The sequence below is a fragment of the Tripterygium wilfordii genome, chromosome 3, assembly GCF_013401445.1.
Source record: "Tripterygium wilfordii isolate XIE 37 chromosome 3, ASM1340144v1, whole genome shotgun sequence".
In the NCBI taxonomy this organism is placed as follows: Eukaryota; Viridiplantae; Streptophyta; class Magnoliopsida; order Celastrales; family Celastraceae; genus Tripterygium; species Tripterygium wilfordii.
The window spans coordinates 11,425,574-11,439,746 of NC_052234.1; the positions used below are offsets into that span (position 1 = coordinate 11,425,574).

At 39.8% G+C, this 14,173-nt stretch overlaps 4 protein-coding genes across 6 annotated transcripts; 1 reads left to right on the top strand and 3 right to left on the bottom strand.

Annotated features, from left to right (window-relative positions):
• Nucleotides 1-679: 679 nt before the first annotated feature.
• On the bottom strand, nt 680-4,414 carry LOC119986068 (zinc finger BED domain-containing protein DAYSLEEPER). Of its 2 annotated transcripts, XM_038830624.1 has the most exons (4): nt 4,106-4,414; nt 2,027-3,360; nt 937-1,043; nt 680-790 (listed from the first exon to the last, which is right to left on the bottom strand). In XM_038830624.1, the coding sequence occupies exon 1, from the start codon at nt 4,335-4,337 to the stop codon at nt 4,149-4,151; it is 189 nt and encodes a 62-aa protein (XP_038686552.1). In that variant the 5' UTR covers nt 4,338-4,414; the 3' UTR covers nt 680-790; nt 937-1,043; nt 2,027-3,360; nt 4,106-4,148. The 2 variants fall into 2 exon arrangements, with proteins under 2 accessions (XP_038686552.1, XP_038686545.1); XM_038830617.1 differs by lacking the exon at nt 4,106-4,414.
• A 323-nt stretch (nt 4,415-4,737) lies between these two features.
• LOC119995169 (putative pentatricopeptide repeat-containing protein At5g37570) lies at nt 4,738-7,633 on the top strand. 2 transcript variants are annotated; one of them, XM_038841582.1, is made up of 2 exons: nt 4,738-7,047; nt 7,171-7,633. In XM_038841582.1, the coding sequence occupies exon 1, from the start codon at nt 4,897-4,899 to the stop codon at nt 6,613-6,615; it is 1,719 nt and encodes a 572-aa protein (XP_038697510.1). In that variant the 5' UTR covers nt 4,738-4,896; the 3' UTR covers nt 6,616-7,047; nt 7,171-7,633. The 2 variants fall into 2 exon arrangements, with proteins under 2 accessions (XP_038697510.1, XP_038697511.1); XM_038841583.1 differs by having other exon boundaries at nt 4,738-6,840.
• An 87-nt stretch (nt 7,634-7,720) lies between these two features.
• On the bottom strand, nt 7,721-10,402 carry LOC119995170 (IAA-amino acid hydrolase ILR1-like). The gene is made up of 5 exons (XM_038841584.1): nt 9,922-10,402; nt 9,317-9,442; nt 8,916-9,230; nt 8,344-8,472; nt 7,721-8,244 (listed from the first exon to the last, which is right to left on the bottom strand). Exons 1-5 carry the CDS (start codon nt 10,372-10,374, stop codon nt 7,864-7,866), a joined length of 1,404 nt encoding a protein of 467 aa, XP_038697512.1. The 5' UTR covers nt 10,375-10,402; the 3' UTR covers nt 7,721-7,863.
• Nucleotides 10,403-11,033: 631 nt separating this feature from the next.
• Nucleotides 11,034-13,269, bottom strand: LOC119989132 (IAA-amino acid hydrolase ILR1-like 3). The gene is made up of 5 exons (XM_038834476.1): nt 12,813-13,269; nt 12,455-12,580; nt 12,037-12,351; nt 11,761-11,889; nt 11,034-11,558 (listed from the first exon to the last, which is right to left on the bottom strand). The coding sequence occupies exons 1-5, from the start codon at nt 13,140-13,142 to the stop codon at nt 11,193-11,195; spliced, it is 1,266 nt and encodes a 421-aa protein (XP_038690404.1). The 5' UTR covers nt 13,143-13,269; the 3' UTR covers nt 11,034-11,192.
• Between the last annotated feature and the right edge of the window lie 904 nt (nt 13,270-14,173).

A 14,173-nucleotide genomic window follows, 5' to 3' on the forward strand; every position in this document is an offset into this window, starting at 1 on the left:
TTTGCCCCTCACAAGCCTCGAATTGGAGAAAATCCGTGCGGGGCGGATCAGGTCGGGGTCGGGGTCGGGGTGGGGTGGGTTGGGTCGGACACAAATTGTCATCCCTAAATATAACAATTGATGAGATTAGGACGATGAGTAAACAGAGTAGTTCATACAGAATTTGTCTCTTGATAATTAAGGGCACGTAGAGGAGTTGGAACATTTGGTGGTGGTCCGAGGATCCATTAGAAGAGGAGGTTTTTCGTTAAAACTTTGAATGGTTATCGAGTGAGAAAATAAGAGAGAATACTTTTTTGGGTCTTATTTGGTAGTTTTAAATTTTAATAAATAGTTTTTTAATCAATTTTCTTTTTAGAACATTTCCTGAACTCACTTTTGCTTGCATTTGTCGGATGTGTATCTGTGTGTTTTCCCTTTTCTTTTCCCACTTAATCATAAATTTTAATAAATATTTTTTTTATCAATTTGCACTCAGAACAGTATAATATCATACAGTAATGAGTTTTGCGGCATAAATTTTGTATAACTATTTGGCATATAAAACAATTTGCACTCTGTAAAAATATTTAAAACAGAATCCTCACATGTTCACATCTCAAAGCACAAGAAGAACAGTTCCTTCCAATTCTCTTTAGGTTGAATTCCTAATTACTGTGAAAAAATGCGAGAAATAGTTACATAATATTAATATGACGCAAATACATCAATTTGTCCATAATCCTTGCTTCACTACTACATCCAAAAACAAAATACATCCAAAAGAAGCCATAATTCCAAAAGCTGATACCTGCATGCATAAATAAACTTATTGAATTAGCATACATTTTTTTTTATTAAACAAATGTTTTATTAAGTAATAATAGAACCAAGAAGGTGCTAAGACAGAAATTAACTATTACATAGATCAGTGACAACAGATTAATGATAAAATACCTAAGTGGCTGTGGCCGAATCCTCAGATTCATCATCTTCCATCTCTTCATTACTTTCATCCTCAGCATCTGACTCTTCAGGATCATTTGCAAAATATGTGTATAGTCCTAAAAAAAATCAAGAAATTAAATGTAAGGATCTAGGTGAGTACAAGAGGGGGTAAATTGTTTTATCCTTAAAAATGTCAAATCTAGGTTTAATGCTAGTGATTTCAGATTGCTTTACAGACTTTAAAGCTTGATGCTATTGCTAGTTATTGTAAGCTTAGGGTCCAGGTTAGTTCAAGTAACAAGAATCCAGCTAAGCAATGAACCTAAACACAACAAGCACAAATAAAGTAAAATAGTATAGAGTAGGATAAAAAATTGTGCAAACAGATTTATAGTGGTTCAGCCAAGTTCAGGCCTACTCCAACTCCTCAAGGCTCCTCCTTTAGAGTTCAAATCCACAATGAATAGCTTATTGAAGAGCCAAGCATCTCCTTTATACACCAACTGTTTTACTCACAAGTCTCAGCCACAGTTCACTCGTTTTCCAACTGCGTTTACTCTCAAGTAACGGTCACACTTCTATGATGGTTTTGTATGGCTCACCATCAATACTAGGAATAGACTATAAGTGTTTTAGGATTCTCAAATGATTCAAGAATGAGTAAGAATGAAGGCTTGAGTGCTTGTGAAACTCTTGGAGAATAGGAATATAGTACTCGGTATGCTATGAAGTTAGTAAAAATATATATGCATTAGAACTTCCAATAATAGTCGTTGCATAGATTGGCAAGAGCCAAATCAACAAACAATTCATAGTAAATCTGGTTTATACATGTAACTTGAAATGACTTGTAAGCTTGATTAAAGTTTCATGTCTTTGGTTCTTGTTAGTCTAGAAAATTAGAGCTTTAATGATAGAAACAAGTTCAAAATATAATCAAGAATGCATAGCAATGATCACATAGCGGTAAGCTTACATATATCATATATTGAACAACATATAGGATGCACACACTTCATCATCAAAACTCATATCATAACATTGAATACACATGAATAACAAGAGATAAATCATTGACAGTCAACATTGAAGAAATTACCTGAACACCATGAAATCATGTGGCCCGTTGGCTGCTTCTAATAGTTGTAGTTTCATCTGAATCTCCCATATTCCCCTAAAATAAGTATTTGAAGTCGGCTGTTTGGAGGAGAAAAACCGATTGGTAACACCATAAAAAACATTCAAAAACTTAAGCACAACAGCCAACTTGTCCCACTCTTCAGCAGAAAGTTCACAGAATTTCAGTTCTTCGTCATTTTGTCCCAAATGGTCTAGAACAGGCCTGAAATAAAGAGCGTGATCAAGCATTGTATAAGTCAAATCCCATCTATAACCATCATCAGGACGCAACCTTTTCTTGGTATTCAAATGAAAACGATTATCTGCAATCTCATAAAAGTTCTTTCTTTTCAAAATATCACATTGGATATGGATTGCTACACCTCTAACTTTCTGAACAATATCATCAATGAGTTTGATACCATCTTCCACTGCAAGATTCATAATATAACAGAAACCACGAATTTGAAAATAATCACCATTAGATAAGAGGGATCTATTAGCAAGAAAGCGCGTCTTAAGAGACGTAATCACAGTTTCATCATAACATGGATTACCCAAAGTCAGAGTCATAACCTTGTTATCAACTTCCACCCAGTCAAACACGAAGACACTTCCTCAGCGATAGAAAGACCATCTAATGGATATAGTAAAGTTCCGAAACTAATCACTCTTCTTTGCAACTCCCAACTCGCATCAATCCAATGTGCTGTGATGCACATATACTGTCTGCAAAGGTACTTCTCTTGCTTATCAGCTTCCCAATTGTCAAAAGTGAATGGTAGAAACTCATCTTGCCTACCATCTTCCCAATTGTCAAAAGTAAATGATATTCTACCAGGTGCTTTCGCTAACTCTTCCATCACAATCTTTCTTTTATCTGCACAAATTCCAAGGGCATCTTTCATAAGGGTACAGAGATCCAATGCATCTAAAATGGTTTTGCATTGGGGATTCACGATGCACATCATTTGTTTGAATACGTGTTTCTTACAAATCGATAGAGGAAGGGCACAACCAAGAACAAACAAGCAAAGGGCTCTACGAACAAAATTGGGATCCAACTCTGGACTATTCGCTATGGCTTGCACCATAATACTGAATATAGGCTCCTCAGAAATTGAAATTGGAAGTATGCCACAAACAACACACATGCAAATGGCTTTCTCAAAGTCATCCTGAGTAAACTCATTACCATCTGAACTCGAAGTCATTTCATTGCTGAATATTGAGCTACTTTGATTCACACTTGCACTTTCAAGTTCAAAATTATCTGCATCAACAGGTGTATTTGAAGTTGCCATTGACATGTACCTACAACATTGCCGTTTACTTTTCATCAGTAAGTATCATAGATATGTATATCTGCTGGCTAGAATTGCTGAAACTTGCAGTATGAAAAAAGAAATACATGAGATAAACGAGACATGACAAAGGATGCTAGAGATATATGCCTAAACTCATTATTCAAAACGAACTTAAATAGAATTTGGAACTAGAAATGCGTGATTAAAGTGAAGCTGAAGGCATAGTAACAATTACATTGAGAAGAGACGAACAATTCTATACTAATATGTGAGACAACTTTGTCCAAAGCTTTTGATGGGAAATGCGACTAAACATAGAGTAACACAGAGTAAAACATGCACACCAAACAAGATTCTGAAAGTTATGAGCCTTGAGTACATAAATTATTTGGTTAGATAGAAAATTTAATTTAATTTGAAAACAACTCTGCAAGGCAGAAAAATTGCAGCAGATTCCCCAAAAATCTTCCAAATCAAATCGAGGCAAAAATAGTTGCATGATGCGTTCCCCAGAAGTGTGACACCTTAAGCCCATTGAATCAGAAGACTGCGCTCTCCGATGGTTGGCTACAATATTCAAAATAATGATGTCTATGATTGCATGCGAGCCATATTTCAACACAATTTCTTAGCAAGGAAGCCAAAAATTGTCAAGTGTTACACCAAAAAATATAAAGAAAAAGTAATCGCAGACGCTCAAAAACAAGACCCCAACAAGCTCCAGCAATGCAGTTGAAGAGAAGAAAGATTACCACAAAACGCAAAAAGATTATTAGGTAAAAGTGGAAACAGAAGCTAATCGTCCAGCATCTTTCGAAGGCGGTCCTTGACGAAATCGCTACGGGCCTTGGTACGGGCTTGCTGAGGAGCGATGTTGGCAAAGGAGAGGTAAGCTCCGGCGGAGAAAAGTGAAGCCCCGGTGATGAGGAACCCGATCGTTATGGCGAGTTGCTTTCGCGTTGGTGGATACGCCCACAGCACCATCGATGATCAAACTCGAACGGTTTAGGGTTTTGCTCATATGGCGCCAGCGGAGAGCTTTATTCTTCGTTGGTCGTGATACGGCGTCGTTTAAGTCAATTATGTAGAGCAGATAATAGAACAACGTGTCACAGCGCGGGAACTTTCCCTCCCAAAAGGCAACTTCTATAGACGTCTCTGCACACCTTTTGCCATTTTCCAAATATGTAACATTAATTTTTCTTTAAAACAGAGGAGAATAAAATATGGAGTATTTAGTGTCTGGACATTTAAATATTTTATAAATACATATTATTGCTCGATTCAAAATCGACCGAGAACCCTTTTTTTTTTGTGACCTCTACGGCTCTACACAGATGACAGAACCATCAACAGATTCAACACTCACAGTGGTATTGGTTTTTTTGCTGGTCTAGGATTTCGGCTTTGCTAGTTCTTTGCCTGTGAAACGGCGACGTTCCGCAATAATTAATAGACCAGGGTGAAAGTCGGCATTTTACAACAATACGAACGAAATTCAAAACAAAGCAATGCGAAAAACGATCCTTGCCTCCCCAATCCCATGCCCACCAGCCTCTCGCTCCCCAGTCTCTTGAAGTCTTGCAAGACAAAACTCCAACTCTATCAACTCCACGCCCACATCATCCGCGAAGGCCTTGAGCAAGACCACTATCTAGTCGCCAAACTCCTCTACCTCTCATCGTCCCTTTCCTATTCGGCCTCCATCTTCGACCGCGTTTGCAGTCCCTCTACGGTAGTCTATAACACCCTTATCAAATCTTACTCCTGTGGTTCCTATTTTTTCCGAACCTTTTCACTCTTTATTCTCATGAAGCGGTCCGAGAACGCCCGGCCTGATAAGTACTCGTACCCATCGGTGTTGAAGGCATGTGCAGGGGAGTTTAGGGTGAAGGAGGGCATGGCGCTTCATGGGTCTGCAGTAAGGTGCGGGGTGAATGAGAATGTGTTCGTGGGGTCGAGCTTGGTGGATTTTTATGGAAAGTGTAAGGAGATATCTTCCACGCGCAAGGTGTTTGATGAGATGCCTGAGAGGAATGTGGTGTCGTGGACTTCAATGGTTGTCGCATATGTGGCTGTAGGAGATTTGGCTGAAGCGAGGAGGGTGTTTGATGAAATGCCAGTTAAAAATTTGACAACATGGAATGCGATGATTGGTGGGTTGGTGAGAGCTGGGGATTTGGTGAGGGCGAGAAAAGTCTTTGATGAAATGTCCGAAAAGAATGTGGTTTCTTTCACGACGATGATAGATGGGCATGCTAAGGCGGGTGATATGGTTTCAGCTAGAGTTTTGTTTGAGCAGGCTCCGGAGAGAGATATTGTGGCATGGTCGGCTTTGATTTCTGGGTATGTTCAAAATGATCAGCCCAATGACGCTATCAAGATTTTTCTTGAGATGTGTTCAAGGAATGTTAAGCCTGATGAGTTTATAATGGTGAGTTTGATGTCAGCTTGTTCTCGATTAGGTAATTTGGAATTGGCTAATTGGGTTGATGACCTTTTGAGCCAGAGTTCACTTGATCTTGGCCGGGTGCACGTTAAGGCAGCTATGATTGACATGAATGCAAAGTGTGGAAAGATGGGTAGAGCGAAAGAAGTGTTTGAAGAGATGCCTAAACGTGATTTAATTTCATATTGTTCCATGATTCAAGGATTGTCAATACATGGCCGTGGGGCTGAGGCTGTTAAGCTCTTCGGTAGGATGCTAAGTGAAGGGCTGGAGCCAGATGAGATAGCATTCACTGTCATTTTAACAGCCTGTAGTCATGCAGGGTTAGTTGAAGAGGGATGGTACTATTTTGAAACCATGACAAATGTTTATGGTATAGTTCCATGTCCTGATCATTATGCGTGCATGGTTGATCTTCTTAGCCGGTCAGGGCGTCCAAATGAAGCATATGAACTCATAAAGTCAATGCCCATGGAGCCTCACGCTGGATCATGGGGTGCACTTCTCTGGGCCTGTAAATTGCATGGTGACATTGAGTTAGGAAAGGTGGTTGCTAATCGTCTTTTTGAGCTTGAGCCTCAAAATGCTGCTACTTATGTTCTTTTGTCTAACATATATGCTGCTGCGGAGCAGTGGAAAGATGCTTCCATTGTGAGGAACAAAATGAAGGAAATGGGGGTTAGAAAAATGCCTGCCCGTAGTTGGGTTAGTTCCCAAGAGTCTAAGACTGAGTTCCAGATACCGTCTTTTACTTGTACAAGTGAAGTGAAGTTGACAACTTCTAAAATCTGCACATCGGCTTTATCATTTTGAAGGTCCCATTTTTTGGAAGTTAATTTAGCCTAATGGCATTTTGGTTTGCTATAGCTAGATGATATGGACTTAAACCAGTGCTTTACAGTTCGATAGTTCCCACACTGGACTTCTTTCCATTGGAAGATTCGACAAAGGAGGTGAAAATTGCGATGCAGTTCAGTGTTGTTTCTTAAGGTTCTCAATGCACTTAAAAGAACAGGCATCTTGTCAAACCTTGTCAAGGTCAAGAAATTAGGTTCATTAGTTTGATTAATATTGCGCAGTTGATAATTTTTGGTTGTCATAGGCTGTACTATTAACTTAGATGCTACCTGTATATCCACAATTTTTGTATCGGATGATAAATTTATTTGTCGAAATCATGTTCTTGTCAGAAGATCAGAAACCATGTGTTTCTTCTCAGGATGTATTCAATACCTTGCATCCAAGGTATCAAAATATGCCTTTTCTGGGGTTTTGCTGCCTTTACAATGTCAAATTCCTAGAACCTTTTGAGAATTCAGTTTTATGCAGCCTACACTCTGTTAACAAAGCTACATTATGCATTTGCAGATCAGCGAGATCTGGTGAGAGGGGGGAATGGAGGGACTTCATCTCTACTTCTTGGTCCGGCCAGAGGTCTGTACCAGCTCACTTATACAATGCAGGTGTTCATATATTCTTCTACTTTGGATTATAACGTGGGGCAGCTGCTGTGTTTAGATATTCTAAAGATTAAGCTGGTATGTTGTATTATTTGGCATACTCAGTGGTTTTGCTGCTCAACGCAGCTCAAAAATAAAGAAACAAGAAATAAAGAGAGACTCACAGAATAATTGATTGCTTGGTTAAGGGGGTTCTTGTCCAGATTCTGCCTTGTGCCATATATACGCATACCATCATGTGTATTCATGTGGAGTAGTTACATTTCTGGAAAATAACTTGGGATAAATTTATTAAAACGAAGTCTTCTGCAAATTTGAAGATATAATATTTCATTGGGATCATAAGAACCGAAGTAACAATATTTGAACAACTCAGTTGTATTAGAGTCCAGTGTGTGTATTGTTTTGTTTATCAATTAGATTTCCTCAAAACTGTATATCATAAAATATCTGGCAAGGGGAGGCAATCCAAGTATTTTCGATTTCTGAAATACTATTATGCAAGTTACTCAGTATTCTGATTCAGAATTACATTGGTGTTCTTGGCTTATTCCATAGTGGTATTTGCATCTAAAAGAAAAACAAAAGAAACCCAAGATTTCTAACTGAATTCTGCAGCATGGTTATCCTCCAGGTATGAGACTGCTACAGCAGTATGAAGAGCCACTCCTATAGGAAGAACCTCTTCGTCAATGAAAAAGTAAGGTGAGTGCAATGGATAGTTTGATTTCAGAGTCTCATTCTTTGTCCCAATGACAAAGATTGCAGCAGGAAACCTCTGTGAGAAGTAGCTGAAATCCTCTGCTCCCATGGTCACTGGAAGAAGCTGCACGTTAGGCGCCCCAAGTAAGCTCTCGCCAACCCTTTTTGCATGTTCATATATTTCTTTATCATTAACGGTTGGTGGATGAGGAAGTGGTACGTCCTCCATGAAGTCAACCTCTGCAGTACATTGATGCACAGACACTTGCATCTCTATGACCTGCAAAGAGCAAAATGATAATTTTTCTACTGCTCCCTTTCAACTTCCTATGCATATGAAAAGTTTTTCGAGAGGTTACAAAAATCAGTACATATTTACCTCTTTGATCCTTTCTTTGATGTCGTAGAGACCTTTTAAGCTCAAGCTCCTATAGGTTCCACCAAATGTCACATACTCAGGAATTACATTTCTTGCTTTTCCCCCCTCAATGAACCCAACTGTCACCACCTATATGTTTGATAACAAATAAATCAGATATGTGGTTTGTTGTTGATGCTGGAAGATAGACTCAATGGTTTTAAGATATGAAACTGCAGCGTAAGCAGCGTAAGTTTATGATCCATTACTTCCAAAAATTCAGTTTAGGTTGTCAAGGCTATACAATTTTTTCTATTTGAAACACAATTGGCGTATTGAATTTCATTTCACATAAGGCATTGGAATAAGCAAAATGTCCCAGGAAGAGTTTCTGGAATTCAAACACAAGTTATGATAATCTAAAACACATAGATGAGGTATTTAGGAAATTTTTAGGGACTTGCGTTCATTTCAAAGCGATAACCATATTTGTAAGTGTCATGTTGCTCTAAATGTCACCCATTGATAGCCCTAGTTGCATTTGATCATTTCCTTCTTTCAGTGTTTTCAAGAGTAGACAGAAAGGAAATTACCCTAGCCTCGAGAGGATCCGTCTCTCGGGATACAATCTGCTGCAGGGCAAGAACCGCTGAGGAAGCTGCAACAATGGGGTCCCTGCTCATATGGGGGGTTGCTGCATGGCCACCTCTTCCTCTAACCTTAACTGAAAATTCTCCAACCCCAGCAAGTATGGTCCCAGGGCTTGAAGCAATGGCACCAATGGGTGTTGACGGAAAAACATGTATACTGAGGATCGCGTCAATGTCATCGACAACTTCATCTTTCAACATATGATAAGCACCGGCATATCCTTCTTCTCCAGGTTGGAAAACAAGCTTTACTGTTCCCTGCATAGCATGCATAGGAAAACACACAATACTCGCTAAAAAGGAGAAACAAAATAATGTTGTTTTTAATGATTGTAGTAGGTTACCTTCAATTCGTCTTTTTTGCTTTGAAGTAACCTAGCTGCTCCAAGTAACATTGCTACGTGAGAATCATGACCACAAGCATGCATTTTTCCATCGATTTTGCTCTTGTGCTCCCACTCTACTAGTTCCTTTCAAAAGGCAATGCTAATAAAATATCAGACTCATTGAGTATAGAAGATAGTTATGCCGTTAATAGTTAACCACAGTAGTTATTGTGGTTAATTATACATTATATATATATGTATGCATGCATGCTAATATATGAAGAGACACACATCAAGATAGTGACAGAAAAAAAAAAACTGTGAAATGGCCGGCTCACTGCTTCAGAAAGCGAGCCCAGTTGGTCCCACGAAACACAAGGAAACGCTGGACCACTCAAAAGGTCTAAACTAGCGAAGTCCATGCAACAAGACTAAATACGGTGTCGTTTAACGAGTCTCTTTCTTCTTGACCCAAACGGGACCAAGGGGTTTGACAGGACAATCAAAACGTTGAACATATGCTTCTGTGGCTTCGCAGATTGAAATTCTAACAATCCAGGGTATACGTACAAATTAAACTGAAGAGAGGGGGGGGGGGGGGGGGGGGAGAGGGAGATAGAGACCTGTATAGGAAGAGCGTCCATGTCAGCTCTGAGTGCGAAGACTGGTTTTTGGCCTGATCCAATAGAAGCCACAACCCCGGTCTTCGCGACGGGCCATTTGTAGCTGATCCCAAGCGAGTCAAGCTCGTTTCTGATGAGTTGACTCGTCTTTTCCTCTTGAAATCCCAGTTCTGGGTACTCATGAATCTTCCTCCTAATCCCTCTCACCCACTCGCTGAACTCTGGCTCCCTCGCCGATCCCAGCAACTCTCGAGTCTCCAAAGCCCAAGATTTATGACCCAGAACTAACAGCGCTGATACAAAGAACCACATGAACAGATCCATCATGTGTTGATATTGAACAAGTGTTAATTGAAGTGTGCTTGATTTAAAAGCTTTTTGAGATCTTCGTGTGGGCCCAACTCTTGAGACTTTATTTATTGTCGATAGCTCATCTCTGCAGTTTTTGTTCATATGCGTATTGGAGTTTGCTTTTCTGTTTTTGGGATGGTTTCTACATTAGTTATTGCCTATTGGGATTGCGATGGCTCAACGGCTATTTCGTCTCGTTTGTGAAGTGTAAACTGTAAACAATTCCTTTTTTTTTGTTCTTTTTCTTTTGCATTACGTGTTGTTAACAAACTACTTTTTATGATTTTTGGTTAACTTTGTATTATGCTCGCAATCTTCTTGTTTGAACAAAACAAGAAAAGAGTAGAAAAAAATAAATAAATGTGCGTTTATAAGATGATGTCCATTTCCGGCTGTAATAACAATGTCTTTGGGTTACAAAATAAAAACAGCCATTATCCCCAGAAGAAAAAAGAAAGAAACTAATCCGTTTGACCGTCTTCGAAGTTGAACCCTTGGGTTAGCTGAGACAAACGGTGGGCCTAAATGGGCCAACAGTTTCGGATGCAAGAGTTATGGGCCTCATCACCACAATGCCGCTGGGCCTAAAGGCTAACATGGAAGGGCTTGAGTTAATCCAACCAGAACAGACCACGTTATGGGCCGACCCAGCCCATTCGAAACCCTCTTGGAGCTGGTACACTACTACAAGCCACAAGGTGTTCTGCTAATCCTCTCTGTTTCAATGAGGATTTTTTTTTGGCTGGTCAAAATGAGTTTTATTGTACAACCATATATACAATGGAGCTGAGACCAGAGTTCAACATTCTTAAGTCATATTTGATACACAGGTTCTCCACCTCAAACAGAACTAATATTGCAATCTTGGATGCGAAATTATCATCATCGCGAGTCACGACTAATCAACCCAGACTGAACTCTCAAAGCTCTTTCTCCAAATAGGACATGGCGACAGCAGCGTGAAGAGCCGCTCCTACAGGAAGAACCGCCTCATCGATAACAAGGTAAGGTGTGTGTAAGGGCTTAACAGGGTGATGGGTTTCATTCCTAGTGCCAATCATGAAAAATGCAGCAGGTATCTTCTGTGCATAGAAGCTGAAATCCTCTGCTAGCATAGTTAGAGGAACAACGTGTACGTTGGATTCTCCAAGTAATGCTTCTCCAACACCCTTTGCATGATTGTACATTGCTTCATCATTTACAGTAGCTGGATAATGTCTTAGTTCTTCCTCCATAAAATCAATACTAGCAGTACACCTATGCACAGCTGCCTGAGTCTCCATGACCTGTAAAACAACATGTTTATTTCAATATTTGTTTGAATGCAAACAAATTATCAAACCCTTTCATCTCAAATTGAATAAATTACTTGTATCTCCAGACCACAACCCAAAAATATGTCAGATTCTTTTGTATGTTACATTTATATTCAAAATAAATGGAGAAAAAGAACTATGTTTTCAAATGCATAAGGTCAAATTAATGTACCTCTTTGATTCTCTGCATAAGGTATGAGAAACCACTTGTAGTCATGCTTCGGAAAGTGCCTCCAAGTTTCACTGTTTCCGGGATGACATTTCCAGCTTGTCCAGCCTCAACAAAACCTACTGTAACCACCTATGCATGAAAATCAAGTTTTTAGTTTAAAATGAGCAACCATTGTGGACAAATCTGCTTAATTATCCTCTTAACTTGGGAAAATATATGAAGAACATAACAACACACTACATCATGCTATGGCTACAAAGAACAAGATTTACATACCATAGGCTGAAGAGGATCGATTTCTCTCGAAACAATCTGTTGAAGTGCAAGAATAGCAAATGATGCTGCGAGAACAGGATCTACAGTTGCTTGAGGTCTTGCAGCATGGCCACCTTTTCCTCTAACAACAGCTACGAACCTGCCAGAGCCGGCCAGCATGGAACCAGGTCTAGAAGAGATGGTTCCAACTGGCATTTCCGGAGAAATATGTAACCCAAAAATTGCTTGGAACCCATGTATAGCACCTTCTTTGATCATGTGGTAAGCACCGGCATGGCCCTCTTCTCCAGGTTGAAAGACAAGCTTAACAGTACCCTTTGTAATTGCAATTCATACAAAATCTCAGGCTGTTGTATAAGTAGCTAGCACACAATTTTATTGTATTTGATGCAGGATGTTTTGAGAGTATGAAATTTACCTTCAATTTGTCTCGTTTGTGATGTAGTAACCTAGCTGCTCCAAGCAACATCGTTACGTGAACATCATGGCCGCAAGCATGCATTTTACCATCTATCTTGCTCTTGTGCTCCCACTCTACCAATTCCTTTTAACATGACATAGTACAATTTGGATCAATGCATGAGTCGTCTTCAAAAAGCATACATTTGGGATTGTAATCATATATGTTTGTCCGTGTGTGCGTGTGTGTGAAATTACTGAAAAAAGAAAAATAGTGTGGCGGCAGGAAGCCAAAAGGACTTCCAGCCACGTGCCTCACTTGCCAATGGAATTCAAACTTAGCCGGGATGACTAGGGACTGAGAGAAGGAAACGAACCTGGATGGGGAGGGCATCCATGTCCGCTCTAAGACCGAACCAGGGTTTCTCTCCAGATCCAATCGAAGCCACGATCCCGGTCTTAGCGAACGGCCATTTGTACGGAATTCCAATTGAGTCAAGTTCCGATCTGATGAGTTGACTCGTGAGATGCTCATCAAAAGCCAGCTCTGGATATTCGTGTATTCTCCTCCTCACTCTTATCAACCAATCGAAAAACTCGGGCTCCTTCGCCGAGTTCAGCAGCTCCTGAGTCAAACATGGAGTCGCTAATGTCCACGGTTGCTGTACAATCGTGAACAGCACCGTCAACCATAACATCCATGCCATTACAGAGCGATAGACGGGAGCGTTTCGCCGGAACTCACTCTCACTCACTCAATTAGCCACAAAAACCTATGCAACGCTTGAATAATGAATATTGCAGTTTGTGCACATGAACAGCAACTCGAAGCTAAATAATTGATTAATAAAAAGATCAAGTACTGTAACCTATCTTATTCACCGCGACGTCATTGACGAGGCCCAAACGAAGGAATGCTGTTACAAAACTACGTCGTTTCATGGCAAACAAGAAATTATACTCAACCACGCTGGCATCTCTGATGAGTGATAACAACACCCCTGGGAATTCAGTGGTCCAATTCCCTAATACGTGTTGGGGGGAGTTTTAGTCACGCCCGATTTTTATTAATAACATTCCTTATTAATAGCAATCTAAAATTTTTTAAAATTTTCTAACCGACACTAAAAGTACAAAAAATGTCAGATTTTTTTAGAAATGCACCCCAAATGAGAGTTCAAAAACAGAGATTTAGTTTAAATTTCACAAATAAAGGCAAAACTTGTATTCTTCCATTGATTCTTACCAGTCATCAGGTGAAATCCGGTCTATGCACGAACAGGGTCCTTGTGGATCTATGACATCAAGTCACCATACATGGATAGATAGATTCTTAAGCCACCCTCTTACTCCACAACAAAATCTCTAAACCCACTTTTCACTTGCCTTTTTTTTTCATTGGATTTGGATTACACTGCAATCAGCTTCAATGAATCAATTTTGCCTCACTTTCTTATTTTCTTTCCATATGCCTGAGACCCTTCTGTTTATAATTTCTAGAATATCATACAAAAAGTGAGACGCGAGAGGGGCAGAAGAAAGGGTCCAAGAAGCAGCAGCCAAAGGAGGACTGTGAGTTCCATTGAAGTAACATGGCCGTGAAGCTTCCTTCATTGCCTCTACTTCTTCCTCTTCTTCTTCTTCAGCATCCCAGAGAAACCGAGCATCATCACAAACAGGGTGAAGCTTTGGCTGCTCAATCGTAATAGGTCTCAGCACGAACAGGGTCCTTATGGGT